At 52.9% G+C, this 20,654-nt stretch overlaps 1 protein-coding gene across 6 annotated transcripts in view; it reads left to right on the forward strand.

Moving 5' to 3' along the window:
* The window catches only part of TNFRSF19 (TNF receptor superfamily member 19), a 171,432-nt gene that overhangs the window by 122,803 nt on the left and 27,975 nt on the right, over positions 1–20,654 (forward strand). For all 6 annotated transcript variants that reach the window (XM_021065470.1, XM_005668283.3, XM_021065467.1 and 3 more), the window contains exon 5: positions 3,298–3,383. In XM_021065470.1, coding sequence (XP_020921129.1) covers positions 3,298–3,383 — 86 coding nt within the window. The remainder of the gene's footprint in view (positions 1–3,297; positions 3,384–20,654) is intronic.

Below are 20,654 nucleotides of genomic sequence, written 5' to 3' on the forward strand. Positions count from 1 at the left end.
AGACAGACATGGTTCGATGGACTAGAATAGAGAGCCCAGAAATAAACCCACACACCTGTGGTCAATTAATCTCTGATAAAGGAGGCAAAAATATACAGTGGGGAAAAGACAGTCTTTTCAGTAACATCCTGCTTTCAATTCTTTGGGCTATATACCAGAAGTAGAATTTCTGGATTTTATGGTTGTTCTGTTTTTAATTTGTTAAGGAGCCTCCATACTGTTTCCACAGCAGTTGCACTATTCTCTCCAGTAGTGTCCAGGGATTCCAGTTTCTCCACTTTCTTGCCAGCATTTTTCACTCTGTGTGTGTGTGTGTGTGTGTGTGTGTGTGTGTGTGTGTGTGTGTGTGTCTTTTTGCCTTTTTCTAGGATTCATTGCCGCTGAGCCACTATGGAAACTCCCTATTTTTTCCTTTTTTCTTTTAAATTATTTTTGGCCATACATGGCATGCCAAAGTTCCAGGGATCTAATCTGAGCCACAGCAGCAGCAGTGCCAGATCCTTAACTTGCTTCACCACCAGGGAACTTCTGTTTTTGCTGTTGTTGCTTATTTATTGCATACCTTTGGTAGCCTTTTGATGTCATAATCCAAGAAATCATTGCCAAGCTCAATGTTGTGAAACTTCTCCTATGTTTTCTTCTAGGAGTTTTATAGCTTGGGGTCTTGTTTAGTTTTTTAATTCATTTTGAATTTTTTTTTTTTTGTCTTTTTGCCATTTCTTGGGCCGCTCCTGTGGCGTATGGAGGTTCCCAGGCTAGGGGTGGAATCGGAGCTGTAGCCACCGGCCTACGCCAGAGCCACAGCAACGCGGGATCTGAGCCACGTCTGTGACCTACACCACAGCTCACAGCAACGCCAGATCCTTAACCCACTGAGCAAGGGCAGGGACCGAACCCGCGACCTCATGGTTCCTAGTTGGATTCGTTAACCACTGAACCACGACGGGAACTCCTGAATTAATTTTTGTATATGGTGTAAGATCAGGATTCAATTTCATTCTTTGGCATGTGGGTGCCCAGTGTTCCCAGCACCGTTTATTTAAAAAGACTTTCCCTTGGAGTTCCCATCGTGGCTCAGTGGTTAACGAATGCTACTAGGAACCATGAGGTTGCGGGTTTGATCCCTGCCCTTGCTCAGTGGGTTAAGGACCCGGTGTTGCGTTGAGCTGTGGTGTAGCTCGCAGATGCAGCTCGGATACCGAGTTGCTGTGGCTCTGGTGTAGGCCGGCGGCTACAGCTCCAATTCGACCCCCAGCCTGGGAACCTCCATATGCTGCAGGAAGTGGCCCACAAGAGGCAAAAAGACAAAAAAAATAAAAAATAAAAGCAAAAAGACTTTCTCATGTCCATTAAATGGTTTTGGCAACTTGTTGAAAATCATTGGACAGTACGTATGAGGGTTCATTTCTGGGCTGTTTTGTTCCATTGGTCTGTATGTCTGGCTTTGTGCCCGGATCACACTGTCTTAATAGTTGACGTTTATAATATGTTTTGATATCAAACATTGTGAATCCTCCGGCTTGTTCCTTGACTATAAATTCCAAAATAAATATTTTTAATTAAGTTCTGGTGGGAAGTAATCATGTTACAATCAGTTGGACAGATTTTCACAGTCACGTGAAAGGGGAAAATTGGTTGAATGTTTTATATACTGTTGCCCTGGGGCAGGTTAACTTTGTTGCGTTTTCTGCACCGAATAGCAAAATGCTGGACATGCATTTAACTATTTATTAAATTATGAACAGCATAATTGCATCTTTACATACAACTTCTCCCACTCAATTATTTCTCGAGGATACTTGTCAGAAAATGAAGTTACTGGGTAGGATGTAAACAATTCTGTTGAGTTCCGATGGCCTATTGCTAAATACCCTCCTGAAATGACAATTTATATTCCCACCGGCAACAAACACGTGACTACTTGCCTAGGCTCACGTCAACACTTTCCCAGTTTTCTAAGTGAAAATGGTACATTTTCCCTGCAGTTTGAACTGGCTTGTTATTAATGAGATTAAACCCTTTAATGTTAACATTTTTTAGAATTCTTAATTGCACCTTTTTTTTTTTTCCTGTCTTTTTAGGGCCACACCCACGGCACATGGAGGTTCCCCGGCTAGGGGTCGAATCAGAGCTGCAGCCGCCGGCCTACACCACAGCCACAGCAACGCCGGATCCGAGCCTCCTCTGTGACCTACACCACAGCTCATGGCAGTGCTGGATCCTTAACCCACTGAGCGGTGCCAGGGATCGAACCTGCAACCTCATGGATACTAGTCTGATTCATTTCCATTGAGCCAGGACAGGAACTCCTCCGCATCTTTTTAGTTTTAATTAGGAATTTTAAAATTATGAAGTGTTCTTTTGAGGGAAATGAATGTCCTTGGCCTGTTTTTCACTTGCTGTGTGTGCTTTCACCAAAGCGATTCTTAAGTTGTGTGTTACAGGCCTAAGTCTGAAACAACACTCTGATTAGAACTGTTGCCCACTTTTCCTTTGCCCATTAACTATGTTGATGATGCTTTATTTGTTTCTGCTCCTCAGATGTCTCTAGTCTTTGTGTGTGTGTGTGTGTGTGTGTGTGTGTGTGTGTGTGTGTTGTGTTGAGCACTGTTCCTCTCCTCCATCCTGGCTCCCGGGTTTCTTGTCATACCTACAAAGATGCCCCATATCAAGACTATAAATATCTGCCTACATTTTCCCAGTGTTTTTATAGTCTGCTTGGCATGTTTGGCCTTTGAATTTCAAAGGTTAAAACTGAGCACTTCAGGAGTTCCCGTCATGGCTCAGTGGGTTAAGGACCTAAGGTTGTGTCTGTGAGGATGCAGGTTTGATCCCTGGCCTTGCTCAGTGGGTTAAGGATCTGGGGTTGCCGTGGCTGTGGTGTAGGCTGGCAGCTGCAGCTCCGATTCAGCCCTTAGCCTGGGAACCTCCATGTGCTGCAGATGCAACTGAACTGTCAGAAGGGAAAAACAGAAACAAAAGGAGCACTTCCTGAGGCGTTTTGTCATTTCAGTGACAACAGAAACGTCCAGACGTCCTACTCTCCGCAAGCACCCCACTCACTCCACAAGGGGGCCCGAGTAGGGTCTGCGAAGTCGGGTTGCTGGGCCAGCGACTCTCCAGTGCTCAGAGGACCGCTCGGGTCCCGGATCCGCTCACAGTCTCGCCTTTGAGCAGCTTTCTTTCAACGGCCGACTCGGTCGTGGAGACGCCCTTCCCCTCGGACCTAAAGCTCTTTGCTGCAGCCGTGGGCTGAGCTGAGCAAGCTAACGAGGAGTATTTTCCGCTCCCTTCCAGGTTTTACAGGAAGACGAAGCTCGTGGGATTTCAGGACCTGGAGTGCGTGCCCTGCGGAGACCCGCCGCCCCCTTACGAGCCGCTCTGTGAGTGATGCCCTCAGGCCCGCTGGGCTCCAGGCCTTCTCGGAACCTTCCTGTGGCCGGCAAATGAAACGAGATCCCCCTGAGCCCCGGGGCTTCTCGCGTGCCCTCTTTTATCGGTTGTCCAGCAGGACACAAAGCCCTTTCACTGTGCTCCTCCGTCAGCAAACCGCGTCCTTTGATTCGAATCTCAAAGGGAACGACAGACGTTTCGCTGTGTGTTCCATGCAAACTTTCCCTCCGGATTTTAGCGCGGCCAACGCCAGTTAACTAGGGGGTCCCGGTCCTCATGCACCACGGCTTTGTGCCCTGGCCCCTTGGCCCTCTGTTCCGCGTCCTGGTCCCCAGATACTGTCCTGGGGCGGCGCCTCTGCCTTTCCAGAAACATCCCTCTCGGGGAATCACCTGCCCGATTAGCGCTTCCTTAAATGGAATCCTTGTTCACTTCATTCTCTCCTTCGTTTTTCTCATTTAGCAGATAGCGAGCAACCCTGTTGTGTGTTGGTAAACAGAAAATCGTGCCTTTTCCTCTTTGTATTAACAGTAGTTAAACTTTGGGCCGTATTTTCACCCTTCCGATATAAGAGGTATTTGTTGTAAGTTATCAACCAGCACTGATTTTGAATAGGACAGAGCGGCTCCTCATGCCTCTTAGTCCTAAAAAGAAGTCTGGCCCATGAAAAGCCACAGAGGCATCTGCAGGTGCACCCTCGCCCCCAGCCGGGCTCCGGGTTTTCCTGAGCTGCGGCAACAGCGAGGCCCAGGAGCGACCTGGGAGGTGGGGCACTGTCCCTACAGGTGTTATTCTTGCCTTTGGGGGACCCTGGGGGACCCAGATGTCTAGGGGTTGCTTCGATATCATTTTCAATGCATGGCCTCTGACCTCTTGCCTCTTTTTGTGACAGACCCTCCCCAAATTAATTGAAAGTTACTGCATTATTTGATAAGATCACATGGTACTTTGTTTCCAAGAATGCCGTGGAACTTTGCAGTCCAGAGTTTATCTTTTGCCAAAATGCGTTACTCTCTATATTCAAAATGATGGCAAGACAAAAAACTTGGAGACTCTTTCCGACTCTTGTAAAGTTGTGCCTTGACCCTCGTCTTTAGGGAAAATGTTTGCCAGGGAATTCATTGCAGTTGACAAATGCAGTATTGGGAGTTCCCGTCCTGTCTCCACAATTAACGAACCTGACTCGTATCCATGAGGACTCGGTTCGATCCCTGGCCTCGCTCAGTGGGTTAAGGATCTGGCGTTGCCGTGAGCTGTGGTGTAGGTCAAAGACACCGCTTGGATGCCGCATTGCTGTGGCTGTGGTGTAGACCGGCAGCTGTAGCTCCGATTCACCCCGTAGCCTGGGAACGTCCATATGCCGCGGGTGCAGCTCTAAAAAGACAAAAACAAAGAAACAAACAAATGCAGCATGGAATGCCTGTCAGGTATCGGTCGAGGTTGGTTGTACTTCATTTTCTCAGTGCTCGTCGTCAGCACACACGTGTCAGTGAGGACAGCAGAGCCAGAGAGGCTAATGACTTCCCGTTGTTGGCTGGGCTTCGGCAGAGGCCGAATTCAAGCCCAGGTCGAACTGCAGGTGCTCTGTTCTCTCCCCCGCCCTACTGTCTCCGTGAAGACCCAGCTTCCAGTCTGTCCTCTGTCGGCTGGCATCACCCACCCACTACGACTTTTTCTTGCATTGTTGGCGTTAATGTTTGCCATTTCACAACGGCTCTAAGACTCTACCCCGAGGAGAAACGGAAAGAGCCTCTTTTTTGCTCCACAGCCGCTAAAAGGACATGTCATGTCCTCTTGCCAGTGAAGACGTGGCAGCAGCCTGGTCCTGCCCGTCAGTCAGCTCAGCCACGGTTTTGTTCCACCAGCAAAGATGATACGCTTCATCCCAAACTGCCATAAAAAGACTTGGTGAAGAAACTGATACTGCTCCGTTTAGACTTGGAAAGTACTAGAGGGTTTTTTTTCCCCTTTAATTTATTGGGTTTAAATTTAATGTAATCTAGCCATAAGTCTGAGGCATTGGAATTTTTTGCCTTTGGGGAGCTGGCTGAGCTGGGATGTCATAAATTAGCCTTTAAACATAGATTTCACATTGAACTTTTAATGTCTTTTTTTGCCATTTCTAGGGCTGCTCCTGTGGCATGTGCAGGTTCCCAGGCTAGGGGTCTAATCGGAGCTGTAGCCACTGGCCTACGCCAGAGCCACAGCATTGCGGGATCCGAGCCACATCTGCAACCCATACCACAGCTCACGGCAATGCCAGATCCTTAACCCACTGAGGAAGGCCAGGGATCGAACCCACAACCTCATGGTTCCTAGTTGGATTCGATTACCACTGAGCCACGACAGGAACTCCGAAGTTTTAATGTCTTGTAAGGCCCTGAGTAAGTTATAATTTGAAAAGAAAATTGGCCAGTTTAATTTATATGTATAGATATGTTGCCCCATGTGTGAGACTTTTTAGAAAGCGAAGAAGGGAAGTTAGATTTCGGAGTCAGAATTCTAAAGCAACAGCCTGGTGTCCTTATCTCTGTAAAGGACGGTTTGCTGCCTTTGGCACAGTGCTTGGGAATAAGTCCAGAATGCAGCTAATCTCCAAAGAGATCTTGAGGTCTTTGGGGGGAATTTCATAAGGCGTCTCATGTTTTCATTTCTTGTGCTTTGGGCTGTTCCACTCTTCCACGAAGCACTGCTTCTTCCGTGATTTTTCCTTGAGGAGTTGCGGTGTTATTTAGACTCAAAGCTGGAAGACGGAGGCACCACCCAAGCTCCCTTGAGTGCCGGGGTTTGGGGGATACACGAGGCAGTGAGAGGCTGGGGCTCCCTAGAGCCAGGAGCAGCCCTTGTTCAGGACCCGGCACAACCCTGGGGTCTGGGGGCCCTGGAGGCTCCCTGCAGCTGCCTGCCGGGCCTGCCAGACTCAATCTCCCTGTTTTGCCCAACGCTCCTGGGCTGTAGGGGTGTGCCCTTCCCTGTTCAGCCTCCGGAAGGGGGCTGATGGGTCCAGGTAAACGCCACCGTCCTGGGAGGCACAGCCTTTCCACCCACCTGCTGAACAGTCAGGGTGCCCAGTGGGTGCTCAGCACTTGGGGGGCCAAAAGGACCCAGTCTCTCCCTCCATGGCGCTCCTGGTGCCATGGGGAGCCAGCAGGTCACTCAGACGCTGCGCACCTGGACCCACCAGGAGGATCCACTTGATGGCTGACGATGCGGGAGCCGGAGGGAGGGCTGTCCCCACGGTGACTTCTGAGCGTGGTCTAAGGAGTCGACCTGCGGAGGCTGAGCTGGAGAAGGAGGGAGCAGCGGTGGGTGCCGACTCCAGACGTGCCCTTGGACGTGGCCCCCTGGAGGGCGGCCTTGTGGTGGGCGGTGGAGACGGAAGCCAGCTGACAGTGGCCCGGTAAATCGTGCGAGGGGAGAAGCGGAGCCAGGAGACCGCCGGGTCCAGACTCAGCCTCGAAGGTGACACATGGTGGCACGTGCGGCCAGGGCGGGGGTCTTGGTTCATTGTGTTTGGACCTGAGAGACGCGTCGGCTCGTTGGCAGGTGGGAGGGCAGGACCCGGTTGAGAGAGCCTGACATTCTGTATAGGAGAACAAAAGTGACCTCGAGCGGGGTTTGTTGGAAGATCCAGAGGAGGGTTGGCCTCTGGCGGGAGGGCGGGCGGGCTCCCTGCACAACCAGGGCGGGGCAGGGGTGCGGGGCAGCACGGCTTCTCGTGTCCAGGGGCCGGCAAGGGGGCTCCGTTCGTGGGTCCAGGTGCGTGACACACGAGCCGAGGCTCTGCCAGGTGAGCAGGGCCCGGGAACGTGGAGCTTGGCCTGGACCGGGTCCGAGGTTCTTCCCCCAGACAGCGGCCCAAGGTGATCAGAGAAAACAGGGGGGTCCCGGAGCCCCGAGGGTCCCGCCGACCTCCATGGTCGTGGCGAGGCCGCGTGGCCGTCTCCCGTGATGTCTCCAGGGGCTTCCGCTGCAGGGGTGCCTCTGGGGCCTCTGAAGCTGCCCCCGCCCCCGCACACACGGAGACCGTACCCGGAATGTGCGGCTTATAGCAGGTGGCAAACAGGTCTTTAAAAAGGGGAGTTCCTGTCGTGGCTCAGTGGTTAACAACCCGACTAGGAACCATGACGTTGCGGGTTCCATCTCTGGCCTTGCTCAGTGGGTTAAGGATCCGGTGTTGCCCTGAGCTGTGGTGTAGGTCGCAGATGTGGCTTGGATCCTGCGTTGCTGTGGCTGTGGTGTAGGCTGGCAGCTACAGCTCCGGTTAGACCCCTAGCCTGGGAATCTCCATATGCCACAGGAGTGGCCCTAGAAAAGGCAAAAAAAAACAAACAAAAAAGGGTGACTGCATTAGTAACACCAGAAGCGTTTTCAGTGAATGTAAATACATTTTCTCATATTTATAAAGATTTGCTTTGTGAGATTACAAGCAAACTGCGCAGAAAACACAAATCGAAACCTCCCCCCAACCCGTGTCTGTCAGCTCTCCCAAGGGTCACCAGGTCCCTCTTTGTCTTGGCCAGTGTGACTTTGGTGGGTGGCAGTGCTCTGGGGTCTGGGTTTCATCTCTGTGAGACGGGGCACCCCCGCCCCGCCCAAGGCTGCTGTGAGTGGGAGACTGTCGCTACCCAGCGTCAGGTTCTGGGGTGGCCAGGGCTCCAAGCTGCCGGCCCCTCCCTGGTTCCTTCCACGTGCCCAGCTCTCATCTAGCATTTGGGAGGAGCTGCTGCCCAGAGAAGGGACGAGTACGGCCCGGGGGCGCGGTGTCCAGCAGAGGCAGTGGTTCAGAGAACAGCCCTGCATGTTCGAGCCCCCACCCCCACCCCGAAAGGGCACGAGGGAGGAGGCAGCCTCGGCCACCAGGTAGCAAGCAGATCCCTTCTCGGCAGCTTAGCTTCCTAGTAAGAAGGTCTGAATGAGTTCCCCGCTCTGTCGGGCGTGCCCGCATTCCTTATAAACTGATTACAAAGCTAACAGGGAGTATCCATCCCCCCACCCAGCCTTTGGGAGCCCCCAGAACCTTGGTGGCCTCAGTGGCAGAGCAGGACACAGCATGGGACCTGCTGCAGGCCCCGCTGTGTCCAGAGGGTGTCCCCTCAGGCAGGGCCCCCACCTCGAACCTCCGCTTCATCTCTGGAAGATGGGCATCATTGTGCCCCCGCTGGCAGGTGTTAGAACTGAGCCCAGTCTCGTCCAGAGCGTGCCTGCCTTCTTCCAACGGGTGACTGTACCTGCCCTGCGGCCCTGCCCACCCAGGTGTGCCCTTTGCGGTGGAGCGGGGGAGCTCAGATGAGGCCGGCTTGGATGTTGCCTTGCTGGCCCTCCACCTGAACTGGCAGCTGGGCAAGGAAGGTTACCTGCCAAGGGGCTGCCGTGGATTTTTGAGGCTGATTACGCAGATGGCCAGGACACGGGGCTGAAGAGACTCCGCTCAGCTCTGGGCTTTCCTCTCGGGCCCATGACCCAAGGCCTCACCAGCACGATCTTAAGCTCCTGTCCCCTAAAGTAACGACGGATGTGTGAAGGTCCTCTTGGTTCACCTGCAGCGTTAATTTGTGACCGTGGCTGGTTGACATGCTGTGGACACAGAAAAGGCACCCTTTATGCAGAAACCCCTGCCTCAGGCTTTGCTTCTCCCCGCAGCTTCACCGTCTTAGGAGGTGGCGCCTTTGGGAGCATAAAGAGAAATAGAGGAAAACACGCAAGAAATTTTAGAAGTCTCTCCTGCCCTGGGCCTGATAAGAAATGCAGATTTGGTCTGATTTCTTTTAGCCATGTTTGCTTAATTTGGAACAAATACTGTGGTTGGAACAAATGGTTTTGAAACAATTCAAAGCAGGTTTTATTGAAGGGTGTTTAATCTAGATGTTTGCTCTGTTCTTGGGGGCTTTGTAAAACAAGCCACGTGATTCCCAAGAGATAAGCCATCAGGGAAGTCGCCCTGTGGGGTGTGCGGGGAGGGGAGCCTGGAGCTGTGCTGACCTGCAGCCATTTAGGAATTTCGGTGACTTGGTACTCAGAAAACAGCCGGGTCTCTGCGCCAAAAAGTCATACATTTTTAAAGATTCTGCCCCCCCCAAAAAAATGTAGCTATCTTGTAAACAGCAAGTAAAAGTAGTTGCAAAATAAACTTTTAAAAGAATTATTTGCTCATTAAAGATACTTTTTAAAGTTGAGTAGAAAAGAGGGGAGGCCATTGAAAAGAGAACACTCCCAGCGTTAAAGCCACCAGAGAAGTCACAGCATTCTGACAGTTGTCTTTGCGGTCTTTTTTCGGTCTCTCCTAATGGTTTCTTTAAAAGGAGGGGTGATTATGTGACTTTTTCCACTTGAGATGCATGTTTTTTTCGCATACCGTCCTCAGCATGCGTTTAACGCTGGTGTCTGGTAAGGTGCCACGTGGGGTTTGGACTTCAGGTGTTTGGGGGGCTGCCTGTGACACACGCGTGGCTCTGTTCCCTTCTCTTCCACCTGTGTGCAGGTGGGTTGATGCCTGCGGTGGCGGCGGGGGGTATGTGTCCAGAGGTGCGGGCATTTTTGTCTCTTGACCTCAATGCTAAATTGTTTTCAAGGAAGGGTGCCTGGCAACCAGCTCTTTTTAAAGAAAACGCATTTAAAAGGAAATGAGCGGGGAGTTTCGAAAGCAGCACCCGTATGGGTTTTTAGGCCACGGTGGTGAAGTAGTGGTGACTTCAGGTGCCACCCGCGTGTGTAGCTGGACCCCTGCGCTGCAGAAGCCGATTCCCGCCATCCTCTGGCACCCAGAGCCCTTCATCCTGGGCGCTAACACACCTGCCAGGTCTGGGCGGCGTGGAGGCCGCAGAATGGGATGAGAGATGCACACACTCGTCGTCGGCCAGGTTTAGAGCAGACCCGTTTGCTCTGGAGACGTCCCGTGACTGTGTCGCATCCGCGTGTGTCCCGGTTCCCGCAGCAGAGTTCTTGGGATGGTTTCCTGACACTGAGTGGCCTGTCTCGCCGGAGCACTTCCTGGATCCTCTGCAGGCTGCGCCCACAAAGCCGCCCAGACAGCCAGGGAGGGGTTCAGGTTACAGAGGGCCTTCCGGGAGCCTGTGGTCCTCAGGCCGCGACTCTGAGTGTGGGACAGGGGACCGCTGGCCTGGGTTGTGCCGGTCGAGCCCGGCTTTGGGACCGGTTCAGGACAGACGGCGCCCCTGGGCCTCCTAAGCAGTGGAGACAGGCAGCTTCTCCGGCAGACCCTCCAGGGTAAACAGGAGGACAGTGAGGTCAAAGGGCGCGGCAGGGGCTTCTGGAAGCCGCCAGAGCCCCCTGCTCGTCCCTGCTGTCTCGCTTAGTCCACGGAAGCATTTTCTCCTCCTGCTGCTTTCCGCCGTTCCCTGCTTTCCGTCCCTTTCCTGTTCTCAGGGCTGGGCATTGCCTTACTCTTCTGATCTGATGCAGCCGTGCTGGGAGGGGGCTGATGGGGAAGCTGAGGGGACACAAGGCCATCGGGGCTCCCTGCCTGCCGGGTCCCAGCACAGATGCTCTGCCCACCGGTTGCCCCGAGCCCCCGTGGGGTCCACGCTGTTTCACCGTGGACACCGCTCTGCCAGCCCGGCCAGCACGACAGGGGCAGGAGGGGGCTGCCGCCTGCCCCGGGAGGAGGTGGGCACAGCCGGCAGTGACAGGACAGCCTGTATCTGGCGGGGAAGGCTCAGGACACGCCAGCCCCGTGAAGCACCCTGCGCTCTTGTGCCCCTTCGCGCAGCTGCACCTACCCCACCCCAAAGGCTGACCCTCGGGGTCCGCTCGCGTCACCCGGAGTCAGCGCCGAAGACTGTTTTTAGAAAGCTGAACGCCGCCGTGATTTATTCGAAATGATTTCCCTCGAGAGCGGTCCGTCCTTTTGTCAGCGGGTTTGCTGACAGGTAAACAACTGTTTTCTAACGGTGTGCGGCCGCCTCTCCCTTTGCCCAGGATGGGGCGACGCCTGGGCAGCTTGCCCGCCTCGGCCTCTCTCGGTGGTAGGTGCCGCCGCTTTGAATGATGACTTTACCTCTTTCAAATATTTCTCTTTCTGGAGCCCTAGGTTGAGCCAAGTTACAAAACTCACAAATGCTTCCGAGAAAAATGTGATTTGATGCATGTGTCCATCATGCATTTTTTTTTCCTGCCCCAATAAAAGGGCCACATATTTGGAAGCCGTTCACTCCGTCCCAAAGGGAGAGGGCAGTGGAGAGGCGGTCGCTGGGGCTGAGGCCCGAGGCCGTGGAGGAGCCTCGGGGGCTGGTCCGCCCACTGCTGTCCGGGAGGCCGGGTCCTGGTCCGGGAGCCCAGCGGGCTTTGGTCCCGCCCTCCGGACCAAAGCCCTCCGAGAGCGGCCGATTATTACCCTGTGGGCAGTAAATCCAACTCCTCAGCCTTTATCTTCAGGCTCTCTTAGACAGGTAAAGTCAGTGAGCTGGTTTAAACATTTACTCAGGAAGAAACAGGTTGTGGTTTGTTAGAGGCCATCAGCAAATTCAAGGAATGTTAGATGAAGTACAGTTTATTTATTTATTGTCTTTTTTTTTTTTTTTTTTTTTTGCTATTTCTTGGGCTGCTCTCGTGGCATATGGCTGCTACACCACAGCCACAGCAACGAAGGATCCGAGCCACCACAGCTCACGGCAACGCCGGATCCTTCACCCACTGAGCAAGGGCAGGGACCGAACCCGCAACCTCATGGTTCCTAGTCAGATTCGTTAACCATTGCACCACGACAGGGAACTCCATGAAGTACAGTTTATTTAAAAAATACAACATCCAGCAGGCCTGTGTCATTAAGTTGTGGATAGTGACACAGGGAACAATGATTTGCGTGCGTGCCCCTTAGAGCCTTAAAACAAATGAGGGCGGAGGAGAGCAGTCTCCTGGTTTCTGCCAGACCTGGAAGTGCAAACTGAGTCAGAGCTCAGCCAGGCCTCCCTCTCCCTCTCCCGGGGCTGAGCCCTCGTTCCGGGACGTGGTGGGGGATGGACCCGCCCGGGGCCCCTGGGGAGGGGTCCTTTTGTGTTTCAATGCGGGTGATTGCCCGGCCGGGAACAGCATTTGGAGGATAAAAAAGAGAAGCTTGGGGGGAATTTAAATTGCAAACAGGTCTCTAGTTCTGAAGGGTCCCAGACCTCCACCTGTGCCTCTCAGCCTGCCCTGTGGGTCCTCCGTGTCCTCACCTCACAGCCAGGAAGCACCGGAGGGGAAGAGAGGCAGGACTCGAACCCGGGCCAGCTCAGAAGGCCTGGGAGTGAGAGAGTTTAATTTCAAAATTAAGGGAAGGCGTCCCTGGTGGCTCAGTGGGTTAAGGGTCCAGCATGGTCACTGCTGCGGCTCAGGTCGCCAAAAAATAAAAATTAAATTAAGATTAAGACAAATATTGAAACTATACATGAAATGTAGTTGAGTCATCCTGCTTGACAATGCAGCGTAGAATAAACTGCAAGGGTGGAGGAGGTAGAAAAAGGACAAATTGGAAATGTAAAGTCAGTTATCAAATAGGAATTAATTTTTTGAGATAGCATCCCCCCTCTGGTGTTTAAAACAATATTTTAATGGTGTCGCTTATTTTGACCACCTCAGAGGAATTGTTTTAAGCATTCTTGAGAGTTTTGGCCACAATTATGAATCCAGTGGCCATCTTCTTAAATACATATTCAAGAAAGATCTTTATTTTTCTTTTTATAGGGCCGCCCCCGCGGCATATGGAGCTTCCCAGGCTAGGGGTCGAATCGGAGCTACAGCTGCCGGCCTGCACCACAGCCACAGCAACGCCAGATCCGAGCCGCGTCTGCAGCCTACACCACAGCTCCTGACAACGCCGGATCCTTAACCCGCTGAGCAAGGCCAGGGATCGAACCCGTAAGCTCATGGATGCTGATCCGATCGGTTTCCACTGAGCCAGGATGAAAACTCCGCATCGTTTCCTAATACTTCCGCACTTACAAGGAAAGGGAGGAGGTGCTTCCTTTGCATGTAACGGTTGCAAAGTGATTTTTAACTTAGTGCAACGCTATCACCTGCGGCATCACCTCCCGGGGAAGCCAGACTACTCTGTCCTCTTCCCAGAGGATTCTCCCTGTCATACCTCCCACCGCCTTGAAGAGAGGCTTTGGCCATCCTTTCATTCCCCTGCATTTAAAACAATGTACGACTGTGTTCAGTCCACCTTCCACTTTCCAGGACTAAAGGGTGATGAGGGGAAATGATGGATTTTGTCTTGAAGTGGTTTTCTGCACAGTCTTCCGTATCGAACTTAAAAAGCGTCCTCGGGAAGCAGTCATTCCTGGAAAGGTTTCCAGCGGGCAGAGGAGCACGTGCTTTTCTTTAAAAGGAGAAAAAATGACTTTTTCTGTGTGAGGCTGTTGAACTAGGAAGCCTCCTGTGTGAGGGCCTAGGGCTGGTCTGAACGTCAAAGGCCATGAGCCACTGCGGGGCTGTCACTGACCCGCAGACCGGTCTGTCCTCCCGTTCAGAGACAAGACACTGAACCCTCCTCTGTGCAGACATGTGGGCACCGGGGACCCGCAGTGAAAAACAGACTAAACTTGGAGTTCCCGTCGTGGCGCACTGGTTCACGAATCCGACTAGGAACCATGAGGTTTCGCGTTTGATCTCTGGCCTCGCTCAGTGGGTTAAGGATCCGGCGTTCCCATGAGCTGTGGTGTAGGTCGAAGATGCGGCTTGGATCCCGCGTTGCTGTGGCTCTGGTGTAGGCCGGCGGCTACAGCTCCGATTCGACCCCTAGCCTGGGAACCTCCATGTGCCCAGGGAGCGGCCCTAGACAAGGCAAAAAGACAAAGACAAAAGCAAAAAACAGACTAAACTTCCAGTCTGCGGGGAGTTGACATTCTAATGAGGCGGGGGCTGGGGGGGGTTGATGGAAGGAGGGTCAGAGGAGTTCCCACTGTGGTGCTGCAGGATCGGCGGGGTCTCTGCAACACCAGGACACAGCTTTGATTCTCAGCCCAGCCCAGTGGGTTAAAGAATCTGGCATCGCCCCAGCCTCGGCCTAGCTATAGCAATGCGCCTTGGAGATCTGATCCCTGGCCCGGGAACTTCATTCGCCAAGGGGTGGCCAAAAAAAAAGATGAAGACCTGCCTGTGGATGGGTCATTTAAAAAAAAAAAAAATCAGTTGGTCAGGGAAGGCTTAAACCAGGGACCCTAGGACCGGGAGGAAGGGAGCAGGGCACAAGCCTGGGCAGAGCCTGGGGCAGAGGTGGGAGCCCAGTGAGTGCGTGCGGGGCCTTGGGAGGTGGTGTAGACCAGGGAGGGCCTGGCGGTGAAGACCCAGTCTTTATTCTGAGGGAGGTGGGCGATGTTAGCTACAGGAGTGACGGGATCGGACTTAATGCTTTAAGAAAATCCTTCTGGGAGTTCCCTGGCGGCCTAGCAGTTAAGGACTGGGCCTTGTCACTGTTGTGGCGCAGGCTCAATCCCTGGAAGATCTTCCGTGCTGGTGAGAACAGACTTCAGGGAAGCAAGGGGAGGAGCAGGGGGCTCGTACAACCCAGCGGTTTTAGCTGCGGCGGTCAAAGGATGCAGGTGGAGGAATAGGCTCAGCAGCCTTTTCCCAAGAGTTCATTCATTAGTGAGTTTAACTGCAGCGCATTTGACTGATGTAGTTACTAGTTATGCTGATGATATACTAATATTTGCTCTATTGGGCGACTGATTTAATTATTCGTTATGCTGATGATATACTAATATTTGCTCTATTGGGCTTGCTCCGGGATGTCAAAGAAGATTCCAGAAGAATAGCCTCTGGTCGATCTGTTTCTAGACTTGGGCAAAACACAGATTGGGAAGCAGTCAACCTAAGGATTTTACATCACCTAAGGTTTTACTGCACCCTAACCGCTCTGATTAGCTTAGGCCCTGGGGACACACAGAAGGATCTGAAAAACAGGACGGGGCGGTCTCCCTTCTAACACTCGCTGCCCCGAGCGCGCAGTCACATGACCGTCTCACTGGCACCTCGCAGGACTCAGGCCAACCCACATCTCCTCGCTGCTGTTCATGGATTAGCTCCCTCGAGCTTCGCGAGGAAGGGAGTTCGCTTCCGAGCCCTGGTCCTGACCCCTGACTTTCAGGCGAGTTCGTTAACGTGTCTGTGCCCCTGTTTTTCCTGTTCCCAGTGACAATTCTAATCATTTCCGAGGAGGAAATAAGCCTCGGTTGAACTCCTGAATCTGCCTCCGGTTCCAAAACTCGAGAAAGACATGCTCTTGCTGACCCTGACGCACAGGTGTCTTCTTTATTTTTTATTTTTAGTTTTTCGTCTTTTTAGGGCTGCACCTGAGGCATATGGAGGCTCCCAGGCTAGGGGTCAAAATGGAGCTACAGCTGCCGGCCTGCACCACAGCCACAGCAACGCGGGATCCTTAACCCACTGAGCGAGGCCAGGGATCGAACCTGCGTTGTCATGGATGCTCATCAGATTAGTTTCTGCTGCACCACAGTAGGAACTCCCAAGAGTCGTCGTCTTTACCGTAAGTTCGGTCACCTGTAAGATTCTAAATAACTAGCTGTTAATGCAAGGTCAGTTCCGCTGGAATGAGATGCAAGAAAAACAATCTAAATCCAGATTTTCTCTGCCGTCTAGACCCAGATCTGTTACAGTGGGCAGAGACAGACGCACTTTCATTTTCTGAGTAGGAAATTCATGGGCAGAAATAATTTGAGTTTCATCATCTGAGAATAATTTCACAGAAGGTTACTTGTTGAAACACAGCACTGAGCTGAATAAGGTTGATCCCCTTTAGGGAGTTCCGTTGTGCTGCAGGGGAAGTGAGCCCAACTGGGATCCATGTGTTTGTGGGTTCAATCCCTGGCCTCGCTTAGTGGGGTCAGGACCCTGCGTTGCTGTGGCTGTGGTGTAGACCAGCAGCTGTAGCTCCGATTCAGCCCCTAGCCTGGGAACCTCCATATGCCATGAGTGCGGCCCTAAAAAAAAAAGAGAGAGAGAGAAAGAAAAGAAGTATTATAACTAATAATAAGGTACCTGCGGGTCACGGGATGGAGTCTTGCAGTGAAAGCGTGCCGAGCGGGACGCTGTCTGCTCCGAGGATGCGGTGTGGTGAACACGCGTGTGCTTTCACGGAGACACGGGGCCCAGGGCCACAAGCGGAGCCTGGCCCCCAAGGGGTTAAGCAGAGTCCGGCGCGGGGGGTGGGGGTGGGGGAGCAGGGAGGGCAGAGGCCCAAGGGCGGCATCTCTGTTCCCAGTCCCAGATGGCAGCCCTGTCTGTGAGTCCCGGTTGAAGCAAAACTCTTTTTTGAGCCCGTGCAGCCTTCAGCCCAGATGTTCGAGGCCGTCATCCCGTGTTTGGCTTTTATGATGTCTCTTCTGTGTCTTGGTGTGGAAGTTTCAAAGCTTCAGTGTTTCGTCCGTCAAATAAACACAGCCAGACCTTATGGGACTGCAGGATAATAACAAAGAAGGAAAGCATCCTTGAAAACAGGAAGAAAAAAAAATTCTTTTTCTTTATCGTATGTGCCAAGAAATGCTATAGACATTCTGTGGCCATTTTCCGGCTCATGATTTTTTCGGGTTAATGAGGGTGTTTATCGTAATACAAGTACCAAACGGTTAAAATCCACCAAGTGCCAAAGACGCGTCTAGAGTAACGCGTTTGCTGTGGGTGTAACAGACGCTCTCTGAACAGCACCGGTGGCGCCCACCTTCAGCCAGCCCCTCGGGGACCTGGGGGGCGGGGTGACGGAGGGTCACCTCCCTGCATTGCCAGCCCTCTCCTGTGACACCTGCTGTCTCTGTCCTTTCTTCTTTCTTTTGCCCTTGAAGACAAGCATGATCATACTGGGCCTGCAAGGGCCTGGCGGGGATGGAGCTCTAGCCCAGATAATCTGGAAGCAAGATTAAGAAGAACAGAAACAGAGCTTCCATCGTGGCTCAGCAGAAACGAATCTGACTAGCCTCCACGAAGACGCAGGTTCGATCCCTGGCCTCGCTCAGTGGGTTAAGGACTTGGCGTTGCTGTGGCTGTGGTGTAGGCTGGCAGCTGCAGCTTCGATTTGACCCCTAACTTGGGATCCTGCATATGCTGGGAGGGCGGCCCTGAAAAAAAGACAAAAAAAAAAAAAAAAAAAAAAAAAAAAATCCCGCAGAAGTTAAGTAATTGATCAGGTCTCAGCAACCGTGACCTTCAGCCTCCTGGGAACATATTCCTACAGAATTTTCTTCCCTCCTGGGGGCTTCTGCATGTTGGGGTTGGACGTCAGGGTCCCCTCTGGGGTCCTGTCCTTTGGGTCACTCCCCACCCGGGGGCCCCAGGAGGCCTTCCTGCCTAAGCCCCTCATCCATCCCGCAGCCCTGTCTTCACAGCATCCTGACTCCTTTGCCGGCCCCACCTCCCATCACACTTGCCCCAGGCCTGCTGCTGGGCTGCAGAGGGACCTCGTGTCCTCCTTTGGTTTTGTTGCTGCATTTCTTTCTTTTTTTTTTTCTTTTTTTTGTCTTTTGTCTTTTTTGTTGTTGTTGTTGTTGCTATTTCTTGGGCCGCTCCCGCGGCATATGGAGGTTCCCAGGCTAGGGGTGAATCGGAGCTGTAGCCGCCGGCCTACGCCAGAGCCACAGCAACGCGGGATCCGAGCCGCGTCTGCAACCTACACCACAGCTCACGGCAACGCCAGATCCTTAACCCACTGAGCAAGGGCAGGGACCGAACCCGCAACCTCATGGTTCCTAGTCGGATTCGTTAACCACTGCGCCACGACGGTAACTCCTGTTGCTGCATTTCTGATGGTGCTTCCAATGACCGGCACAGCTTGGAGGACAGAAAGCTCTTTAATTGTCCATCTCTAATGTCCCTTTGTCCTGCCGAGAGAAAACACGTTCAGTGCCGTTATAACGATGGTTCATTTTCCTTTTTCTGGGTAGAAACACTGGCACGTAGAACTGACGCATAGGATGCAAAGCCAATTGGAAGAAGTTAGAAAAGGGACATCTTTACCACTCCTAGTGGTTCCAGAGTGGATCCAGCGACAGGTGAGCACTGTGACCGGAGCTCTGGGGGAACGACAGGCCTGGCAGGAACGCGGCTCACGGCTCGCTTCCCGGCTGCTGCTCACCCTCAGCCAGGCCTCGGCAGGCTCGGTGCATCCACAGGCGGCGGGTTATCCCTCCAGCCTGGCCCCTCGGGGCGCCTGGCTAGCGCTGGTGAGAGCCGGTGCCTCTCAGCTCCCCCACCTTGTCTGTATGTCCTGGGCAGCTCCCTGGCCACTTCTGCACGGTGCAGAGTGGCCCCAGCGGCCGCCTTGGGCTGCAGGGCGGGGTCTGCGGGATGCAGGGTCCTGACACAGGGTCCTGATGCTCGAGGATGAGGGAAGGGGGCGGGGAGACCAAGTGGAGGCCGTCGGGAGGGAGACGAGGACAGAAGCTCACGCATTGGGAAAGACAGTTTTCAAAGCAGTGGGTACCCCGCTGGACAAGGAGGGACGTTCTAAAGTTACTGTTTTTCTGGCCGTTGAAATACACAGGACTCCTAATTCCAATCGGAGCGAGCAAGGATGTGGTGGCTTTTAAGCTTAGGAACAAAACAGAACCTACTGACAGGATACCTGCGTGGGCTTCGGTGGAGACAGGCCCGCAGCTCCCCCGTAGGCTCTGTGGGCATGTGCGCAGTGACCACGCCGGCTGGTGACAGTGGAGCCGTGGAGAGGGCGCCGGGCGGAGCTGTCTCAGCGGAGGAGGGCGCTTGGCTGCCTGGGACTCTGTTAAAACAGGTGGTGGGAGCCCGGGACTTAGGTGGATGCAGTTTGCCGTGGAAAATAAGGCCTCGCTGGCCAGGGCACTAAGCCCCTGTCGACACACAGCAGGCAGAGACCTGGGGGCTCCGCCCGATCTTTTAGAATCAGTGTTTGTAACACACAGGTCAGTAATTCCAGACAGAAAATGTCGTTGGCAGTGCCCCTCGTGGCTCAGTGGTCAAGAATCCGACTAGGAACCATGAGGTTGTAGGTTCAATCCCTGGCCTTGCTCAGTGGGTTAAGGATCCAGCATTGTGAGAGCTGTGCTGTAGGTCGCAGATGTGGCTTGGATTCTGCATGGCTGTGGCTGTGGCTGTGGTGTAGGTCACAGACGTGGCTCGGATTCCACGTTGCTGTGGCTGTGGTGTAGGCCGGCAGCTGTGGCTTTGACCGGGCCCTTAGCCTGGGAACCTCCGTAAGCTGCGGGTGCGGCCCTAAAAAGACAGGAAGGAAAAAAAAAGAAGTTAGAAAAGGGACATCTTTACCACTCCCTAGTGGTACCAGAGTGGATCCAGCGACAGGCGAGCACTGTGATCTGAACACGTGATATTATTTATGCTCAGTGTCTGTCTCCGTTGACCTGATGTCATCGTGCAGGGGATTAGTCCACACCGCCGCCGTGGTGCTCCAGGGGCTGGGACAGGGGGAAGCGTGTTGTTTCAGGGCCTTGTTTCCAAATCTTGCACCAACAGGACTTGATAAAAGCCTTTGGGGAGGTCTGGACAAAAGTTACCCTCAGCGGTGACTTGCCTCGCACCTCGTCCACGCGGGCCTGAAGGAGCACAGCCTGCCTGCCACGTTTCGAGAGAGAATGGCAGCCACACAGCTGCTCCAGAGTCTTGGCAGGTGGGCCTCTGCTCTGTAGGCCCAGAGCTCCCTCCAGGCCTGACCCTCCGTATTTTACCGATTTGCCCAAAGATTTCTTCCTAAAGGGTTTAGCTTTACCATTTCTTTCACAGTATTCCTTGAGGTTAAATTCTTTTGCTCATGATTGCTTACTCTTTATTTTTTATTTTATTTTATTTTTTTGCTTTTTTAAGCCCACACTCTCAGCCTACGGAGGTTCCCAGGCTAGGGGTCGAATCAGAGCTGCAGCTGCCAGCCTCCACCAGAGCCACAGCAACATCAGACCCGAGCCGTGTCTGCGACCTACGCCACAGCTCACGGCAACGCTGGATCCTTAGCCCACTGAGCGAGGCCGGGGACCTAACCCGCAACCTCATGGCTCCTAGTCAGATTCATTAACCACTGAGCCACGACGGGAACTCCTCTACAGCTTTTTTTGATGAAAGCTTTGCAGAGTGCAGTGAGGGCTTTGATCCATATCGCTAGTGTTTTCATTGCAAGATTTGGACTTGCCTTCTTTAATCTAAAAGATAATAAAGGAGTAATTGGAACCACCTGAGAATATTGGCTGTGATCGTATCTTTTTAAATGTCTTGTAATAGGGGATGAGGTTTATTCATAACCTCAAGGCAAGACTCTGTGTTTAAGAGTC

This window comes from Sus scrofa, chromosome 11 (genome assembly GCF_000003025.6).
Source record: "Sus scrofa isolate TJ Tabasco breed Duroc chromosome 11, Sscrofa11.1, whole genome shotgun sequence".
Lineage (NCBI taxonomy): Eukaryota > Metazoa > Chordata > Mammalia > Artiodactyla > Suidae > Sus > Sus scrofa.